Below are 15,812 nucleotides of genomic sequence, written 5' to 3'. Positions count from 1 at the left end.
ATATGGGTCGGTACAGTACAGTACACACCCCAGTTTTGAGTGGTACCAAGCGACATAGGACAATTCTACTCAGTTTGGACCAGCATGGACCTAGTTCGATTCATATACCAAACCAAACCTTGGTACCATACCGGTACCTTAACCGTACGGTATAGTATGGTCAATACAGGCTGGTATAGGTCGGTACCACAGACCTTAATGTGAAGTATTTCACTGTCATAACTCTTGAGTTCTCCACGAAAGATGCTCAACAAACATATCTAAAGTAGCATTATGAACTTCATAAAATTAAAAACTGAGGCAGGTCCCCTTGAAAATAAGCCTAAAGGCAATTCTTTAATCTTGAAACAATAATAATATAGCACATACCTGAATCATGCTTAAAATAACTTCAAGACCTCCACATTCCCGGACAGCACCCGCTATTGCAAACTCGACTTCAGGATCCTGTGATTCCTCCCTTTCCTCTTCCAGCTCCTTGATCATTGGCTCAGTAGCTTCACCATCTAACCCCTGTCAAAATAAGGAGAACATGTTCGAGCGTCACAACAAGCTAGCATAGCTATAAAAGACTAGGACTAGCTGACCAAAACACATATACAACAGGGACAGCTACGGGTGGGCAGGTGAATGTTCATGCACACACACATACAGAGAGAGAGAGAGAGAGCAAACTAAGTGAGACAAAATGTGTATGCACCTTGAGTTGCTTATGCATGTATACCACTGAGCATACAAAAACATTTATGCAAATAATATAGAGATATGAATATACAGGAAAATGAATGTATGTTTACATATGCAAGCAAAGTATCAATTAATACGTGGCATATGGAAACTATATAATGCACAGAGTGCTGGAACCAAAGAAATATTTACATATCTAAAATCAAGTCTTTGAGAACAGATGAAAACCATTATTCTATACTTCTTATGAAAAGTGAGATTTAATTGCACCACATATGGAGCTATTGCTCTATTGAATATAAACAGCAATAATGTTAAAGAAGCAAACTTTCCGATCCCATAATCAACCTGGAGTCGGTAGGTTACGGTCATTGGTGGGTAATCTCTGATTGATGTCGGACCGGCAGAAGATGGTGCACCAGCAGTGGACACAGAATTCTGAGTTTGACTATGATATTTCTTCCATACTTGCTCGTATACTTGAGAGATGCTTAGGTCAAGAGAAATTATATTGCCAGCAACTAGTAACTCCATGCCATAATCATCTTCTAAAAGACCTAACAAGTCCAACTGATGACAAATCTTATTTTTAACATCTCGCATCAGTGGACCAATCTCACTACTGGAATAGGGATTTTTCGTCATGGAACCCCTGATAAACTCTTCCTGAGTGTGTGCCTTGTTGAGAATCAGAAGATAAACAGGCTCCGGCTTTGATGGACATATCATATTGCAGAGTTGTTCCAAAATAAACTGCAGTCAAAATTAAACAAAGTAAGATTTTGACTGAATATATCATCCAGAACCATTGCTCGAAAAAACAAAAGGAAACATTGAATATTTCTCCCCAAAATATGGAACTATGTGAAAATATTCACCATGTAGCAGCATGAATGGAAGGATTACTAGTGCTGGGAATTGAAATGAAAGATAAAATCTTGTATAACATGATTGAGATTGACAGCAAAAAACCTCGCCCAAAAAAAGATCACTCAATAAATATCTTAAACAAATCTGCACTGAGCAATTCCATACCAGAGAGGTCCGTCCCTTTCTCTCCTTGCCATGATTCTGCAGACCAGATATACAAGCACGAATGAATTGCCGCTTATTTTCTGTGCTCTCCAGCAGAAGACCATCTAGAAGTTCTTTCAAAAGCCGATTACAGTCACTTATTAGTTTTGTCTTCTGCACTACAAGACCTCGAATGACAAGAAGAGACTCGAGCACTTCAGACAGCAATTCATCCCGCATGAATCTATCACCAAGCCCAAGAAGACTTAAATAGAGGAAAAGAATCAATGACAGCAGTAAAAGTTTTCAACAGAAAGGAACATGCTTACCTGATTCGAATATTGGGCACCTCAAGAAACTTGCTGAGGAGCTCGATAAGCTTATGAAGGACAAATCCCTGTGATATGTCGATACCGAGGCTTCTCTCTTGTGACTCTAAGTTGCACGCCTCTTGTGTTATCAGCCTACATATAGCAGTCAGGCATCCTCGCACAGTTAAGAAAAGAAGTGCAGCTTCTGAATCTATCATCTTGAAGAATAATTCAAAATATTCTGCTGCACTTTCACCAACAGATAGTGAAGCCGGAAGCAGGGACATGAGTAAGTTTAATAATTGGAACCGTCTAGAAGAATTTGGGGGGCACAGCAAAATAATAAGAGTGCATACTTCTGATCTTATAGACTGTGAGCAAGCACTTAAAATCAACTCTGAGACCCAGGAACCCAAAGCAAATGTAGAAAAGTCACTCTTAGCTGTTTTTCTACAAGCACGACGTTTCCATTTAAGAGCATATTTTAGTGCCAGATAGTCAAATTTCTGTGAATCATGGCGAGCCCTCTGTGCAGTACCTTTAACTGCCTGTGAGACTTTGTACTGCCTTCTAACAAAATCAAGATATGACGCGCCCTTTTCCCACTCAGTATAGCTCAAAAGTGGAATGTCCTGACCCTTCCGACTACCATCCCAATGCTTTTCTGTCATCTCTGTTGGAGTTTTACTAGCACTTGGAAGGCAATTTGAAGTTACGGATGGATTTATGCCATGGTCATTCTTTGATTGCAATACAGAAGTAGATTTTCCAACACCTTGTTCTTTATCTGCAGCATCAGATCTGGGAGGGGTGCATGCTTGAGATATGATCCTCAAACAAGGAAGAATGATGTGCTCTGAAATGGCTGGGTGCTTTGCTCCGAGTTTGATAGAAGAGAACAACAGCTGAAAAGCAACGCGTAGCCTGGCTTCCCACAACTCATCGACCACAGCACATGTCTCCGAAAGTAACAATAGCTCTTCCCGTGTTGCGAGTGCAATGTCCATGGAACGATGGTGTTCAAGGCAATACATGACTTTCTTCTGTACTAATGTATTCAATTCAGCCACTGCATCTGCATCGCCCTCAGAGAAAGCACAAAGAACAGCCCTCGCCTGAAGACGAGCTGTTTTAGGGCCCTGATGAATATTATTTTCAAACAACTCAGATAAGATGCCAGCAGCTACAAGTTGTTTTTTACAGTGTGTATATTTTGACAGCACCTGTAACAATTCTAAACATTGTGTGACAAACATAGTAGCACAGCCATAACAATTATTTGGTGATCTTGGAACGGCAAATTCTGATGAAGCCACTGCGCCATCAGAATTTTTTTGATGCAGATAAGTCATCAGCACCCGCCGAAGTCCTTGCAATGTCTGGACACTTTTACTGACAGACTCAAAAGCTGCTTTACATTTCTCACCATACAGCACACCAAGAAGTGCAATTTTGCGATTTATCTTGAATGAAGGCCCAGGCAAAGACACCATCATTTGCTGAACTGTATCCTTCTGCTGTGAATCAATTTCGTGTTCACCTATGCTTGATACAAGTTTAAGCAGAGGCTTCTTGAATCCTAACAGTTGCTGATATCGCCTATGAGCATTTTCTGATTCTGACTCAATCGCTGCCAATCCTTTCTTCATATCCTCATCATTTTCCATGTTATCAAACGAAAAACTAGGCTTTGCCATGAAATTGAACTCAAAACGGCCATATTTGCTGTATCCACACTCATTGCATAGGAAAGAATCCAGATTTTCATAATTAATATTTCGACACTGTCTGCACTGGTATGCATTTTCATGGCAATTGCTACAGATGCCATGCTTATCAGTAACGGACCTGCTACACCGGGGGCACTGCAACGACTCAAGAGAAGAAGCTTGTAAATTTTCATAGAAGGAATCCAGCTCAATCATGAAATTGCATGCAGTAATCGGAATGGCAAATTCAACTTTCAGCTCTGTCTGGTTAAAAGCAAGATGACAACTCTTTGCACGCTTCCACAACGACCAATTATTCTTCAACTCTGACAAGTCAACTACAGGCCTGTTGTTGTAATACAAGTTCAGAATTTTTACTGCTTTTGATTTACGAGCATCATGAATATTCATTGTAACTGACTGGATGGTATAGCTTCCAGTGCATTTTACTATTATGCGGTTGTCAGTAAACTTTGTCTCAGATTTCAAGCTTTCGAGTTTCATCCTGGTGTAAGGCACCTCTGGACAGCTACAAGTCACACAGGGCTCATTTTCAAGATAGTAACCATCAAATTCTACAAGACCACTTAAAGTGTTATATATGCGAGAATTTGGATGATTTGCCAAAAGCTCATTTTGTGAATGAAGAGTCTCAAATATGCAGGTTATTACATCAGGCGTCAAGCATTTGCTCACAAGCCCTGACTCATGTTGCTTCATCCCGCTATCAGGTATCTTACCTAACATCCACGTCATGAGCTCAGTATATTCCACAATGTTCTGGCCATGCGTAGGTAAGGATTTCACTTTCTGCAAGAGAGCAGACAGCATGGCCTCCTTGAATGACTGTTTTCCATGATGCCAAATGCCAAATAGTACACACTTAGCTTCATGGCGCACACTTGCTGAATTCCATTCCAATAAGAAAGAATCGACAAAACGCCTTAGAACACAGCCATCCTTGTCACTGAAGATATCAACAGCTTGCTCCATATCCAGGCAAGATTTCTCTGAACCACTATCTCCTTCTTCCCCTTTTCTCTTCTTCTTTGAATCTGCAGGTTGCAGCCCATTTCTATTAGAAGCTCCTGCATCACCACCTTCTGGTCTTTGTGTTGAATGACCCATGTCTTTTCCAGTGTAAAAGGCCAAATTCAAAAGCTTGAGAGTCTGAATTACAGATTCTTCACCAAAGTAAAATATCCCATTCATCAAATAGGGCAAAAGGTCCGTGTGCTTTAAGCAGTACTTTTGCCAATTCCTTGGTCTGGCTCCAGCCACTTCAGAAATTGCAGACAAGCACTTTACAAGTTTTACACTCTTTTCATATGGCACAGGATTGTGAAAACCTCCAGATTTATTTACAAGATTGTGTAGCTTCTTCACTTCACTTGAGAACTGCCATGAATCTCTGACACTGTAGTAATGAGTCTTGCTACCGCACAGATGAAGGAAGAGCCTTCTAGCATACCTTCGGATGAATGTTGTCTGTGGGTTGCTGATATAGCTGCAGAGAACATCTTGAAAACCATCCAGCTTCAGATCCTTACCAACACATGTCTTGTATGTTTTATCCTTTTCCAACGACTTGTCCTGCTTTTCTGGGCGAACCAAACTATACACCAGCCGGAAAGTGTTCTCCAACAAGAGCTTGTGGTAATCCATGAATATATCTGAGCGGTGAGCTTTAGCATAAGAATCTGAAAAGAAAGGAGAGAAGTTTCCAGCAGGTAGGTCTCTTCTAACTGTCAAAAGTGAACCACAACCAGAACCAGCTGATAAACCACTTTCAACACTTGCTGATGAGGATTTGAAAATGTGAACAAGCTGTTGCAATATGTCCATTAGATAGTTCAGAAAAGCTTGTTGTCTTAGGAGGGAACAAGCTCGGACATGCTGGGAGGCAAACTCATTCTTTTCTAGGTCATCAGTGGGGGATGGAGCCGCTGAAGCTGGTAGCGGAACTTGAACAAAACCTTTGTCTTGTATTTCTGCAGTGCCACCTGATTTTGGCTGAGAACCATCACTGCCAGGATGGTGCCAGTTCCGAAGCATCAAAGTAAAGAACATGAAGACAAGGATTGCAACTTCTCCAAAAGAAGAACGGGTCTTGGCTGGAAATGGTTTGTTCAGGTTTATCTCATCCAATAACCATTTTACAAATTTTTCCAGGTCCAAGTTTTCAGGTTTAGAGCCATCCATGAAAGGTCCACCCACTGCAGATGATAGTCTATAAAAGAGCTGCATAACAGGAATAGCTCGAACACCAGATGTTGTCTCCATCCATCCCTTAAGCTCACCAATTAAATGATGCAGCAGAAAAGAATTCACCGCACGCTTTGATGCAGAGATTGAAACTATCCTTTGGTCAGTTCCTGAGCCAGGGAAGTCTCCAGTCTCAGTAGCTTCCAAGACATGAATTGAGGATGGAGAATTCTGCAGGCTCATATCAGTAGCAACCTGCATTAAGCTTGCATCATTCAGCTCATCCATAGGGAAATGAATTTCATGGCCATCACCTCCAAGGGAATCAATTTCAATAGGAATTGCTGACATAGGGTGATCTCTAGAATGCGGTGGAGGGAGCCTATCTGCATCAAGCACTTCATAGCAGGCCTCACACAAATCGAAGTCCGGGCATACATTGCAATGCCATCGGCGGCGAAGTATAGGAACAGTTGAGCAACCATCGCAGCAATATTGTACTGATGATGTAGCAGAATCTTCTTCAATCATGACCTGTGCATTACCACTGGTTGCACCCATATCGGAAGGAACATGTGCTGTTATAGGATTCTCAGCAGCATCATCAGTGGCTAGCATTGTCTGCTTTGGAAAAGGCACTTGAAGCAATCTAGATGATATAGCCAAACTGCATCAACAAAAAAAAAATCACCACCCGAGTCAGGGCTTACAGTATGCATGAAAACTTGTAGATCCAGTTCAGTTGCAAAACTGACCTGCTAGATGTCTGTACTGCCTCATATGGTGCAAAAAGTAGCTTCTTTAGTAATACAACAGCAGGTGCAACAGAGCGTCCAGATGCTTCGGCTCCATGTAAAGCCAGACATTCAGCATAACTATAAATCAGTTCCACAGAGGGTATCACGATGCTATTTATCGTCTGTGTCTCTGGTCGCTCCAAGTCCAAAATTCCCCATAAAACTTGCATCAACCCATCCACAACCCCAGAACCTATACCAGATGCAATGAAATGAATTGCACACTATGTCTCAACAAAAGTAAATCCAATGAGCAGCTAATTGCCTCTTAAAGTTCAGTTAGAGAAGACAAGCATGTCAATATGTGATTTTGACACATAGCTGATTACCATGATCTTAGAAAAGATTAAGATACATGTATTTACAATTGATACAACAAGGCAAACATCATACAACATAGATTCAGATATAACAGTTAAGAAAGTCACTTTCAGTATACCCTCTTTTGAAAGCATCAATAGCTGAGACCCATGATGATAGACTCCAAATATCTAGGGTAATTGAAACAAAGGCAAACATAAGAGAACATACACTGTGTCACATGTGATTAACAAATTAAATAAACCGAACAGTTAAAGTTTTTAAAAGAAGACATACACTGTCTTTTGAAATAGTACCGAACATTGAAAACTCCAGATCAAAGTCCAAAATAGTACCGAACATTGAAATACTGAAATCACATGTTAATACAAAAAATTTCTACCAAACAAACATTTATTAATTCATTAAACTTACTTTCCTTAAATATTATAAGCATTTCCTAAACAAGTCAATTATCCAAATACTGTAATCCAGAATCAACTCGTCAGGCCTATGCATATTGAGAAAGCACTCTACGTGTTTAAGCACTTCAATTCAATTGGTTTGGGAAAGAAGGCTTAAATGGATTTGGGAAAGCAAGTACAAATACATCTTTCGATCAGTTTTCTTTATTAAAAATAAATTCTGCCAGTTTCACAAGTGCCATGCCTATCAAGAAAGCACAAAGCAAAAGTGAAGATCCGCATGTGGATGAGTAATAGTAATCAATAGGACACCACAATTCCATTATGCATGCACAAGCAATGTGTTTTTATCAACTTGATCCTAAATATGGCTCATAATATAAGGGGTTGTTCTTAATATGTTATGAACCATCATATTGAGAGATTTAAATTGAGCTAGCAAAAGACAAGAGTAAAGATTTAGTGCAAGATATTTCACCATGTAGAGCTATTTTGACTTTGCACTTTTAAGTACATAAATAAATGGATTCCTAAGCCTATCTGTATAATATTAATATCTCTAAATATTATAAATTTCATCTGACCATCAGCCCCCTTACCGAGGACATTCTAATATAGTTTTTATTCAAAAAGAAAAAACTTAAAACACCCATCTCAGTTCTCCTCCCCCCCCCCCCCAAATCAAGAGATAAACTGGAGAAGTTTACCAACAAAAGTTGGTAGAGGAATGATCGATCTTCTTTCAGTGTACTGCATTTATCAATCCTGGATAAGATTTAGAGAACAGTCAATCAACATGCTTCTCCCCGCATGCATCAGACATGCCAAGATCAATTATTAAACTAGAAGTTGGATGTGATCCACATGGTAAAACATAAGAGGAAGGAGACTGTTAGAAGGCTGCATTACAATCAATCATTAGAGAAAGTGGAGGGAGAAGGGGTATCACGAGTTCTGAAAGCAAAAGACAGTGGCATAATATGAATGATGAGGCAATTTTTTTTAGAAGTACAGACAGAACTTCAGAATCTTGGAGAGACTAATAAAGAGGCACTTGGAAGTTCTAAGTATTCAAGATAGTCGATGCATAAGTGTGTATGCAGGTAAAATTGCATAATGTTTCTGAGATACCGTGAGTTTCCAGAAAGCTGGCCATGTTTGACCTCCTATGTATTGCAATCTTTGACACTGCATGCATCTGTGCTGTGAACTCCTTGATCACCCACGCAGATGCAGCACCTCCAACTCCTGTTCTTGAAATGAGCATGGGAAGAGATTTTACCACTCCTAGGAGGCGCATGGTATCCTTCACCTGGTAAAGACATAAAAATTAAGCAGGAAGTAAAAAAGAAAAGAAAAGGGGAAAAAAATAAAAGAGAATAATCCCAGTTAAGAAAATGATAGCTACATTATAGTAGATCTCCCGCTTCGAGAACACTGCCTGAAGAACTTGACATGCAACAGACTGAAGCAGAGGTTCTCTGTCACTCTGAAATATGATTTCTAGCAATGCCCTGCATTTAAGCTTATTAAGCTCCATCATTGCATCCTCAACTTCAGTAGAATAACGTGACCTGCACAATGAATAAATCCTCGAGAGAAGCTTAAGAGCGTCTGCCAAAACTTGCTCCTGAATAGGAGCTGCTTGCATTGCACGGAACTTCTTTCCAGCACCTCCAGTACCAGAATTCGCACCAAGGACATGGGATTCCATATCCAGCACAGCATCCATTTTCTCTTTCCAACCAAATTCATCCTTAGCACGACCATAAACTTCCAAAGAGTCTATCCTAGGCAAAGTTGAACCATCAAAGGTTCTGCCCACAGAGATTGTAAACTCTTCATCAGCCAGAAGTGACTCGGCAATTGTAAAAGGAATGTCATACCATGATCGCATGCCTTCATCTAGTTTAACTACTCTCTGAAAAATTGTAACCTCAGAAGGAATATGGCTTGCTGATGTATTGCCCACGTGCATACGACAACCAACCATAACAATATCAGGATTTGAATTTGATACAGTTACCTAAGCAAATGCAAAAGGTGAAAACTCCATAACTATTCTTGTTAACAATAAGTATACAAAAGAAAACAAACAAAAGCCATATAGCAGCACACATGCACTGAGACACAAGACAGCAATTATAGCCTAAACGACTAAATATAAATGTTTGAGGACCACTTGGGAAGAAATAGTCATCATACCTTAAATCCTGAAAGACTAGTGCCCTCGAGAAACCCATCATCTGATGATAACCTTTGCTTGATGCCTTCAGAATCACCATTTTTGACAGCATCACAACTCAGCTTCACTTCACTTGTGATGCACATTGTTTTTTCAAAAAAATCAAGTGGGAATTCTGGGTTTGACCCAGCATATGCCCTATTACTCAAAATGCTGGATCCCAACTTCTTTTTGTGGTCTATGCTCGAATTTGCTGCAGTGTCAACTCCCGTAGATATATGTGAGTAAATCTGAAGGCTTCCATCATCATGTAAAACAAGACAGTGAGTTCTATCTTTGGACAAAGGTTTATAGGAAGCAATGCCAACCAAAGGCAAAGATGAGCCTGCACCATATCTCATATTCTGTGCAAATAACTCACGAGGACCCATAGATACTGCAAGTGCAGCATTTAATTTAAGACTTGAGAGGCAAACAAAAATCCCACTACCAGAAAGCAATTCTTTCCAATGATGCAACCCAGCTGGCTTAATTTTACCATCTTGATCATCTTCATACACATAAGATACCTCAATAAGAGATGTTGCATTAGCATCTAAGCGCCCCATCAAGGTAGTGCCATCTTGATATGACAAGAAAAGCAGTTTGTAAGTCGAAGAAAAATACAATGAAAGGCCTTTGGGCTGAATATCCTTGTCCTGAACCCTGATAATGTCTGTTAATATTTTGGCCCCCACATCACCTTCCATTGATACTTCTAGCCTGAATAGAGACCCAGCTTCTGATAAAACAAGGAGAAAGGCTTTCCCCGACGAAGCTGGAACAAGTGTGGCATCCACAATCAAATCATTAGACAGGGTGAAGTAGTGCATGGGACTAATGTTATCCTGTGAAAGGTCATATATCTTGACAAACATGTTGGTGACCACCATGAGCTGAACCTGAGAACCTGGTACCCATTCCACTCGACGAATATAGGCACCTTGCAGAGCAAGTTCAACTGCAAGACGATCAGTCACTTCACCACGAGGATTCACAGTAAGGACCTGGCATTCCTCATATCCAGCTACAGCAAGATAATTTTCTATCACAGGATTAAAAACTAGATGGACTATTTCAAAGCGGACTATGTTTTTAGATAGTGGCTTAACATTGCTCTTGTCTGCTGTCACAGGCGCAACAGTAGGTTGACCAATTAGTTGCCCAACATCAAATATAGCAACTTTATCTCCTTCACCAGCAGCAAGCCTACCTCGAGCACTGACACTAAGTAAGGATTTGGTGAGAGAACCACTAGCCAGATGTGATTTGAGTTCCCTGGAGTTTGGATAATCTGCCTTTATCTTCAGGTCCAATGATCCACTTTTGAAAGCCTTCTTCAGTTGAAAAAGATCGACACTGCAGGACAATAACTTATCATCACCCAGAATTACCTTCTTATCTTTTAAAAGGTTTGATTCTCTACGGTTGATTACTGTGGGAAGCATTCTGTTACATAGTTCAAGCAAACGACCTTCCATATCAAGTTTTTCAAGTATAACAGGTAGTCCATCTTGTACATCTCTGGGGACTGATAACTTGAAGCAACTGCCCATATCCACACAAACATCATCATCCAAATCCGAATCACTGTCTGCTGCCTGGTCACCATCTTCAGAGAAGGGTAAAAAGGACGGAAAATTATTGGTATTGTGAACTGGTAAATTGTTGCTTCCAGTAAATTTTCGAGGCTTCAAACACTGGCAACTGCTTCCCCTGACACCCCCAGCCCCACAATCACAAAAGAATCGACTTGATCGAGAATAGACAACACGATGGCCTCGGTGGCAAACCTTGGCACATATGGAACAGCAGCCCTTAGAGACAGTTAAATCACAAGTATAGCAGAAATACCAATGTTGCTCCATGAAATTACTGCCACTAGATGTAAATGTGCATATTTTAGAGGCCAATGCCCTTTCACTATTGCTATCCTCCTCTTCATCCTTGTCCACACTACCCAACTCCCCATCAGATGTGCCATCATCTTCATCTTCATCTGCAGAAGTTGCATCACAATCAATCTGTGCAGAACTACCTTCCTGATTAGCAGGTAGAACCAAATTCTCCGAATTTTTTCTTGAGTTAACTGGTTTGGATGCTTCAGATCCTGACCCAAAACTATTACTCAAGCAAAGTTTTGATGAGAGCTTATCTGAAGCATTCTTATTAGCTCCAAAACCACCCAATACAGCCCCAACAAAGCCAAATAGGAATTTCAGTCCATGTAGCAAATTCTCACTATCAACAAGTTTCTCCATTAACATTACAGTCTTTTCCAAAAGTTGCTCCATTGAGGGCTCGCCATTTAAAAGTTGAAGTACAAAATTGAAATAAGCTTTAGCAGTTTGAATATCACACAACATAAATGCACAATCAAGCGACATAAGCATGGCTTCAGTTAGTCGACCCTGGAGTTCTGTAGACATTTCACATGGTTGGGATACAAGACGCATAATAAAATCCATGGTCGACTCTCTGAGTGCAGTGGAACCTCCTTTTGCAGTAATGCTTCCCCCAGTGGACTCTACTGTGCATCCTAAGAGCCTATTTTCTAGCCAATGTGATAGGCAAAACAAGTCCATCCCAAGAAAATTTTTCTGTAGTTTCTCATGGAGACCAGGGCAAAGTCCACTAGCTAGAAGATCAACAAATAAATTTAGTACCTTCATATTGACTGTCTCGGAATGACACTTATTCAATGCATTGATGAGAACCAGCAGATTACCACATTGCCCACTGAAAATTTCCTTGGCTTCCTCTGACACATTATTAGAACCCAGATAAAATTTATAGATTTCTGCTTTGGAATCATCTTTTCGAAGGCATTCGATAAAATCAACAACACTGGAAATTAGTATTTCCAGTAGACCACTATCAACTACCTCTCTAGAACTAGCATCTGCCAAAAAACCTTCCAACTGCTTCAAGACAAACAAATCACTGTAGTCTTCCAATTCTTTATGATGAACAACCAAACTAGCATATATAGATTTACATTTCTCATTGATGCATTGGAAAATCCTATCAGATTTTATCGCCATAACTGTATCAAGAAGCTGGCAAATGACCTCAGTCTCCAACTGAACTCTTCCTTCTGCATCTTTGACTTTGAGATACCCATCTAGAGCACAAATAACCTCTTTTATAGTAAGAATGCAAGAAAGAAGAACACCACTGCGAGAATCTGAATGTGATGGAAAACCATGAAACAAGCACCTCAAAAAAATATGACTTGTATTTCTTGTATCCTCTTTCAAAGAAATTTCATCCAACTTCAACAAGAGGCCATATATCATTTCCAGCTGCATAACATTGCAACCAGTCTTCTCAATCAGAATATCTTGTTTGCATTTGTCTAACCCAGTATGTCTAAGCAATATAAGAGGAGAGAATCCATCTGAAAGATGGTGACCATGATTGAGTATAGAAACAAATGCTTCCTGAAGAACTTGCAAGTTCATTTTCAAAATAGAAACTAGCAAATACAAAAATCTTCCACTTTTGTTTCCCTGAACTATGTTCAGAATTATGCCTTCACCCAGTTTAAAAAACTCACCATCCTTGGCATCCTGGATCCAGTAAGACTCAACTCCAGGAACTGCACATCTCACAGAATATCTCCAAATACCAGCATATATAAGAGAGAGAACAAAGGAAAGCCATGCACCCTTCCTCAGAAAATCCCAACCTTGTAGTGTAGTCATATCTGGTAATTGCTCAGAGTGTAACTGCTGAAGCAGATTAAAAACCACAATTGAAAAATCAGCATCCTTGCAAACCACAGAACTGTCATTCACCACAACAAGAGCAAATTTTAAGAATGAATCCATATCTGAAAAGTCAAGATTCAGCCAACCGTTTCCCTCAAGAAGTGTGCAACTCAAACCAGAATAGATACAAGAAACAGTACCCAAGCAAAGCGAAAAGATATATCTTTCAAGTATTAGCTGTTCCACTGCTTCAGCCTTTTTCCCTTTCCAGAAACCAAGAATCCATGAAAAAGTAGTAAACAAATCATCCCAGTTCAAGGCTAATCGCTGGAAGGCAGAGTTGTCACCGCATATTACAGAAGGATGGGGGGTAACATCAATAAGCTGAGGAAGCAAGCAACTAACTGAAACATCTTTGATAGAATCACGTAGAATGCTTTCTACCGCAGTTGACGCCCAGGATGACAACTGGTCATTTAATAAATAAGGAGGACATGTTTTATGAGGAGTTTCCCTCAATCTAGTTCTCAACCGCAAAAGCAACCATGGTGGGCAAGTAGATGGGTACATTACCATATGCCGTAACACTAAAAGCAACCGTGAAACTAGTAGAGCCCAGCAAAAAAGTTGCTTTGCAGTAAAACCAGCTGGATGAGCATCTATCGTTTTGATTGAGGAAAGCACAGAATTTGCCAGCGTAATTTTTTCAGCTTCATTTGATAGATGGAAGGCCATCAGCAGAATTTCCAAGTGAAAAGCACAAGGGAGAGTACTGAAGAAATCACTGGGCTCAGGACATCTGCAACAAATAGTCCTTGCTTTCTCCAGAACAAAATTAATATATTCCTCATAGATTTTAATTGTCAGACCCCCATCCAAATCTGCCCTGGAAATAAGAACATGAGCTAGCAGAGTAAGAGTATAATGATTATAGACATACATTCCATTTTCAACCTTCAGCACTTGATCAACAAGGTGTTCTTTAAGAGATGTTGATAAAGCATGATGAACTATAAGATCACGCAAGAGTTCAAAGCAGATATCATTGATATCCAGAAAAGTTGTCTGCGAATGCAAGGCGGCGTTCTCAGATTTCCTTTCACCAGAAAAACAGGATTGGCAATTAAGAATGGAAAGTAGTTGATTTATATGACCTGCATCAACTTTTCTGCAAGCATCTTTATATACAGTATGATGCCACTCTGGAGAAAAGACACACAACTTCAGAAAGTTCAGCAATTCAGTTGCTGCTTGGATAGGCAAGTGGGGACTGCTCGACGTACCAGTAGCCACAGCAGCTGGCTGATCAAGTCCATCACCAGTAGCTGCAGATCGGCTAGATTCAGAGAAAAGATCCCCAAAAATAGCTTCATCTTCATGACTAACAGCACACTCCTGATCCGATGCGATAGCAGGCTTTGTGCAACTTAAACGTGATTTATCAGCCATTGACCTTGATTTAACCCCTTCCAAGTGGAGGAAATAGGCTAGATGTATTAAGCCATCTATCCATTGTTCTGACTTTGGAAATATCAATGACAAATACTCTTCCCAAGTATACTTTCTAAGCATGAAAACCTGCTCAGAGCGAACATGGCATACTGGAACATTTATCTCAGATTTACACAAATAATCAGATAAATCTGACTCTTCCTTCAGGTTATGAGTTCGAGATTTCCAATTTTTAGCATCCTTGAGAAGCTTTAACACAAAGAGAACAATTTGAGGGCAGTAAACTAATGGGGGTCTTGGCGAAGAGCATGCACCATCATATCTCCAGACTTTGGAATCTAAAATGTCCATCATGGAAGCAATTATGCATGTCTGGATATTTAGAAATATATTGCCATCATAGAAGACAAGTTGGACAAACTGTAGAAATTCTTCCAAAATTTGTAATAAGAGGCTCCCTATTTCATTTCCAGCAGTCGCCAAGTCATAGTTAATAAAGTCAAACTTCGATCTAAACAAGGTTGGCAGCGTATCGGCACAGCTCACAACTGCACATAACAACTCAGCATCGCGAACATCATGAGGGATTTCCCGGGCAAGATTTCGGACTAAGTTCAAAATTTTTTGACTGAAAGACAATATCAAGCTGAAATTTACATCCTCCATCTGTTCATCAAAAGAAATTGGAGGCCAAAGCATTTTTTTACATAGCATAAGGAGACGAGGTAAGCATTTCAAGTGAACAACTGCTATGTGTTGTGCTAGAGGCATTGTGCAATCTGAAGCCTCTGGGCGGAGTGAATCATGTAATTCCGCGACAATGTTATCTGATGGGAAAACCTCAGAAGTTACCAGTAGACTTTCCACCATATTCACATCCTTCAAGCAGTGAAAAACTATCCAAAAGAGTCATGCAAGCCAAGTGAGAATATACTAAAGCCAACAATAAGATAAATAAATTAATAGATTTTAATT

General features: G+C 40.0%; 1 protein-coding gene across 1 annotated transcript in view; it reads right to left on the bottom strand.

Moving 5' to 3' along the window:
* Positions 1-15,812, bottom strand: part of BIG (auxin transport protein (BIG)) — a 29,866-nt gene that overhangs the window by 4,735 nt on the left and 9,319 nt on the right. The window contains exons 4-11 of the mRNA XM_008799377.6: positions 9,654-15,733; positions 8,857-9,474; positions 8,580-8,760; positions 6,682-6,916; positions 2,031-6,593; positions 1,723-1,945; positions 1,036-1,440; positions 370-513 (exon numbers count right to left, since the gene is read on the bottom strand). Coding sequence (XP_008797599.4) covers positions 370-513; positions 1,036-1,440; positions 1,723-1,945; positions 2,031-6,593; positions 6,682-6,916; positions 8,580-8,760; positions 8,857-9,474; positions 9,654-15,733 — 12,449 coding nt within the window. The remainder of the gene's footprint in view (positions 1-369; positions 514-1,035; positions 1,441-1,722; positions 1,946-2,030; positions 6,594-6,681; positions 6,917-8,579; positions 8,761-8,856; positions 9,475-9,653; positions 15,734-15,812) is intronic.

Source organism: Phoenix dactylifera, chromosome 2 (genome assembly GCF_051530095.1).
Source record: "Phoenix dactylifera cultivar Ajwa chromosome 2, Ajwa_hap1_PhDact_Kaust_v1.1, whole genome shotgun sequence".
Taxonomy (NCBI): Eukaryota; Viridiplantae; Streptophyta; class Magnoliopsida; order Arecales; family Arecaceae; genus Phoenix; species Phoenix dactylifera.
This window is presented reverse-complemented; position numbering and strand designations above follow the sequence as displayed.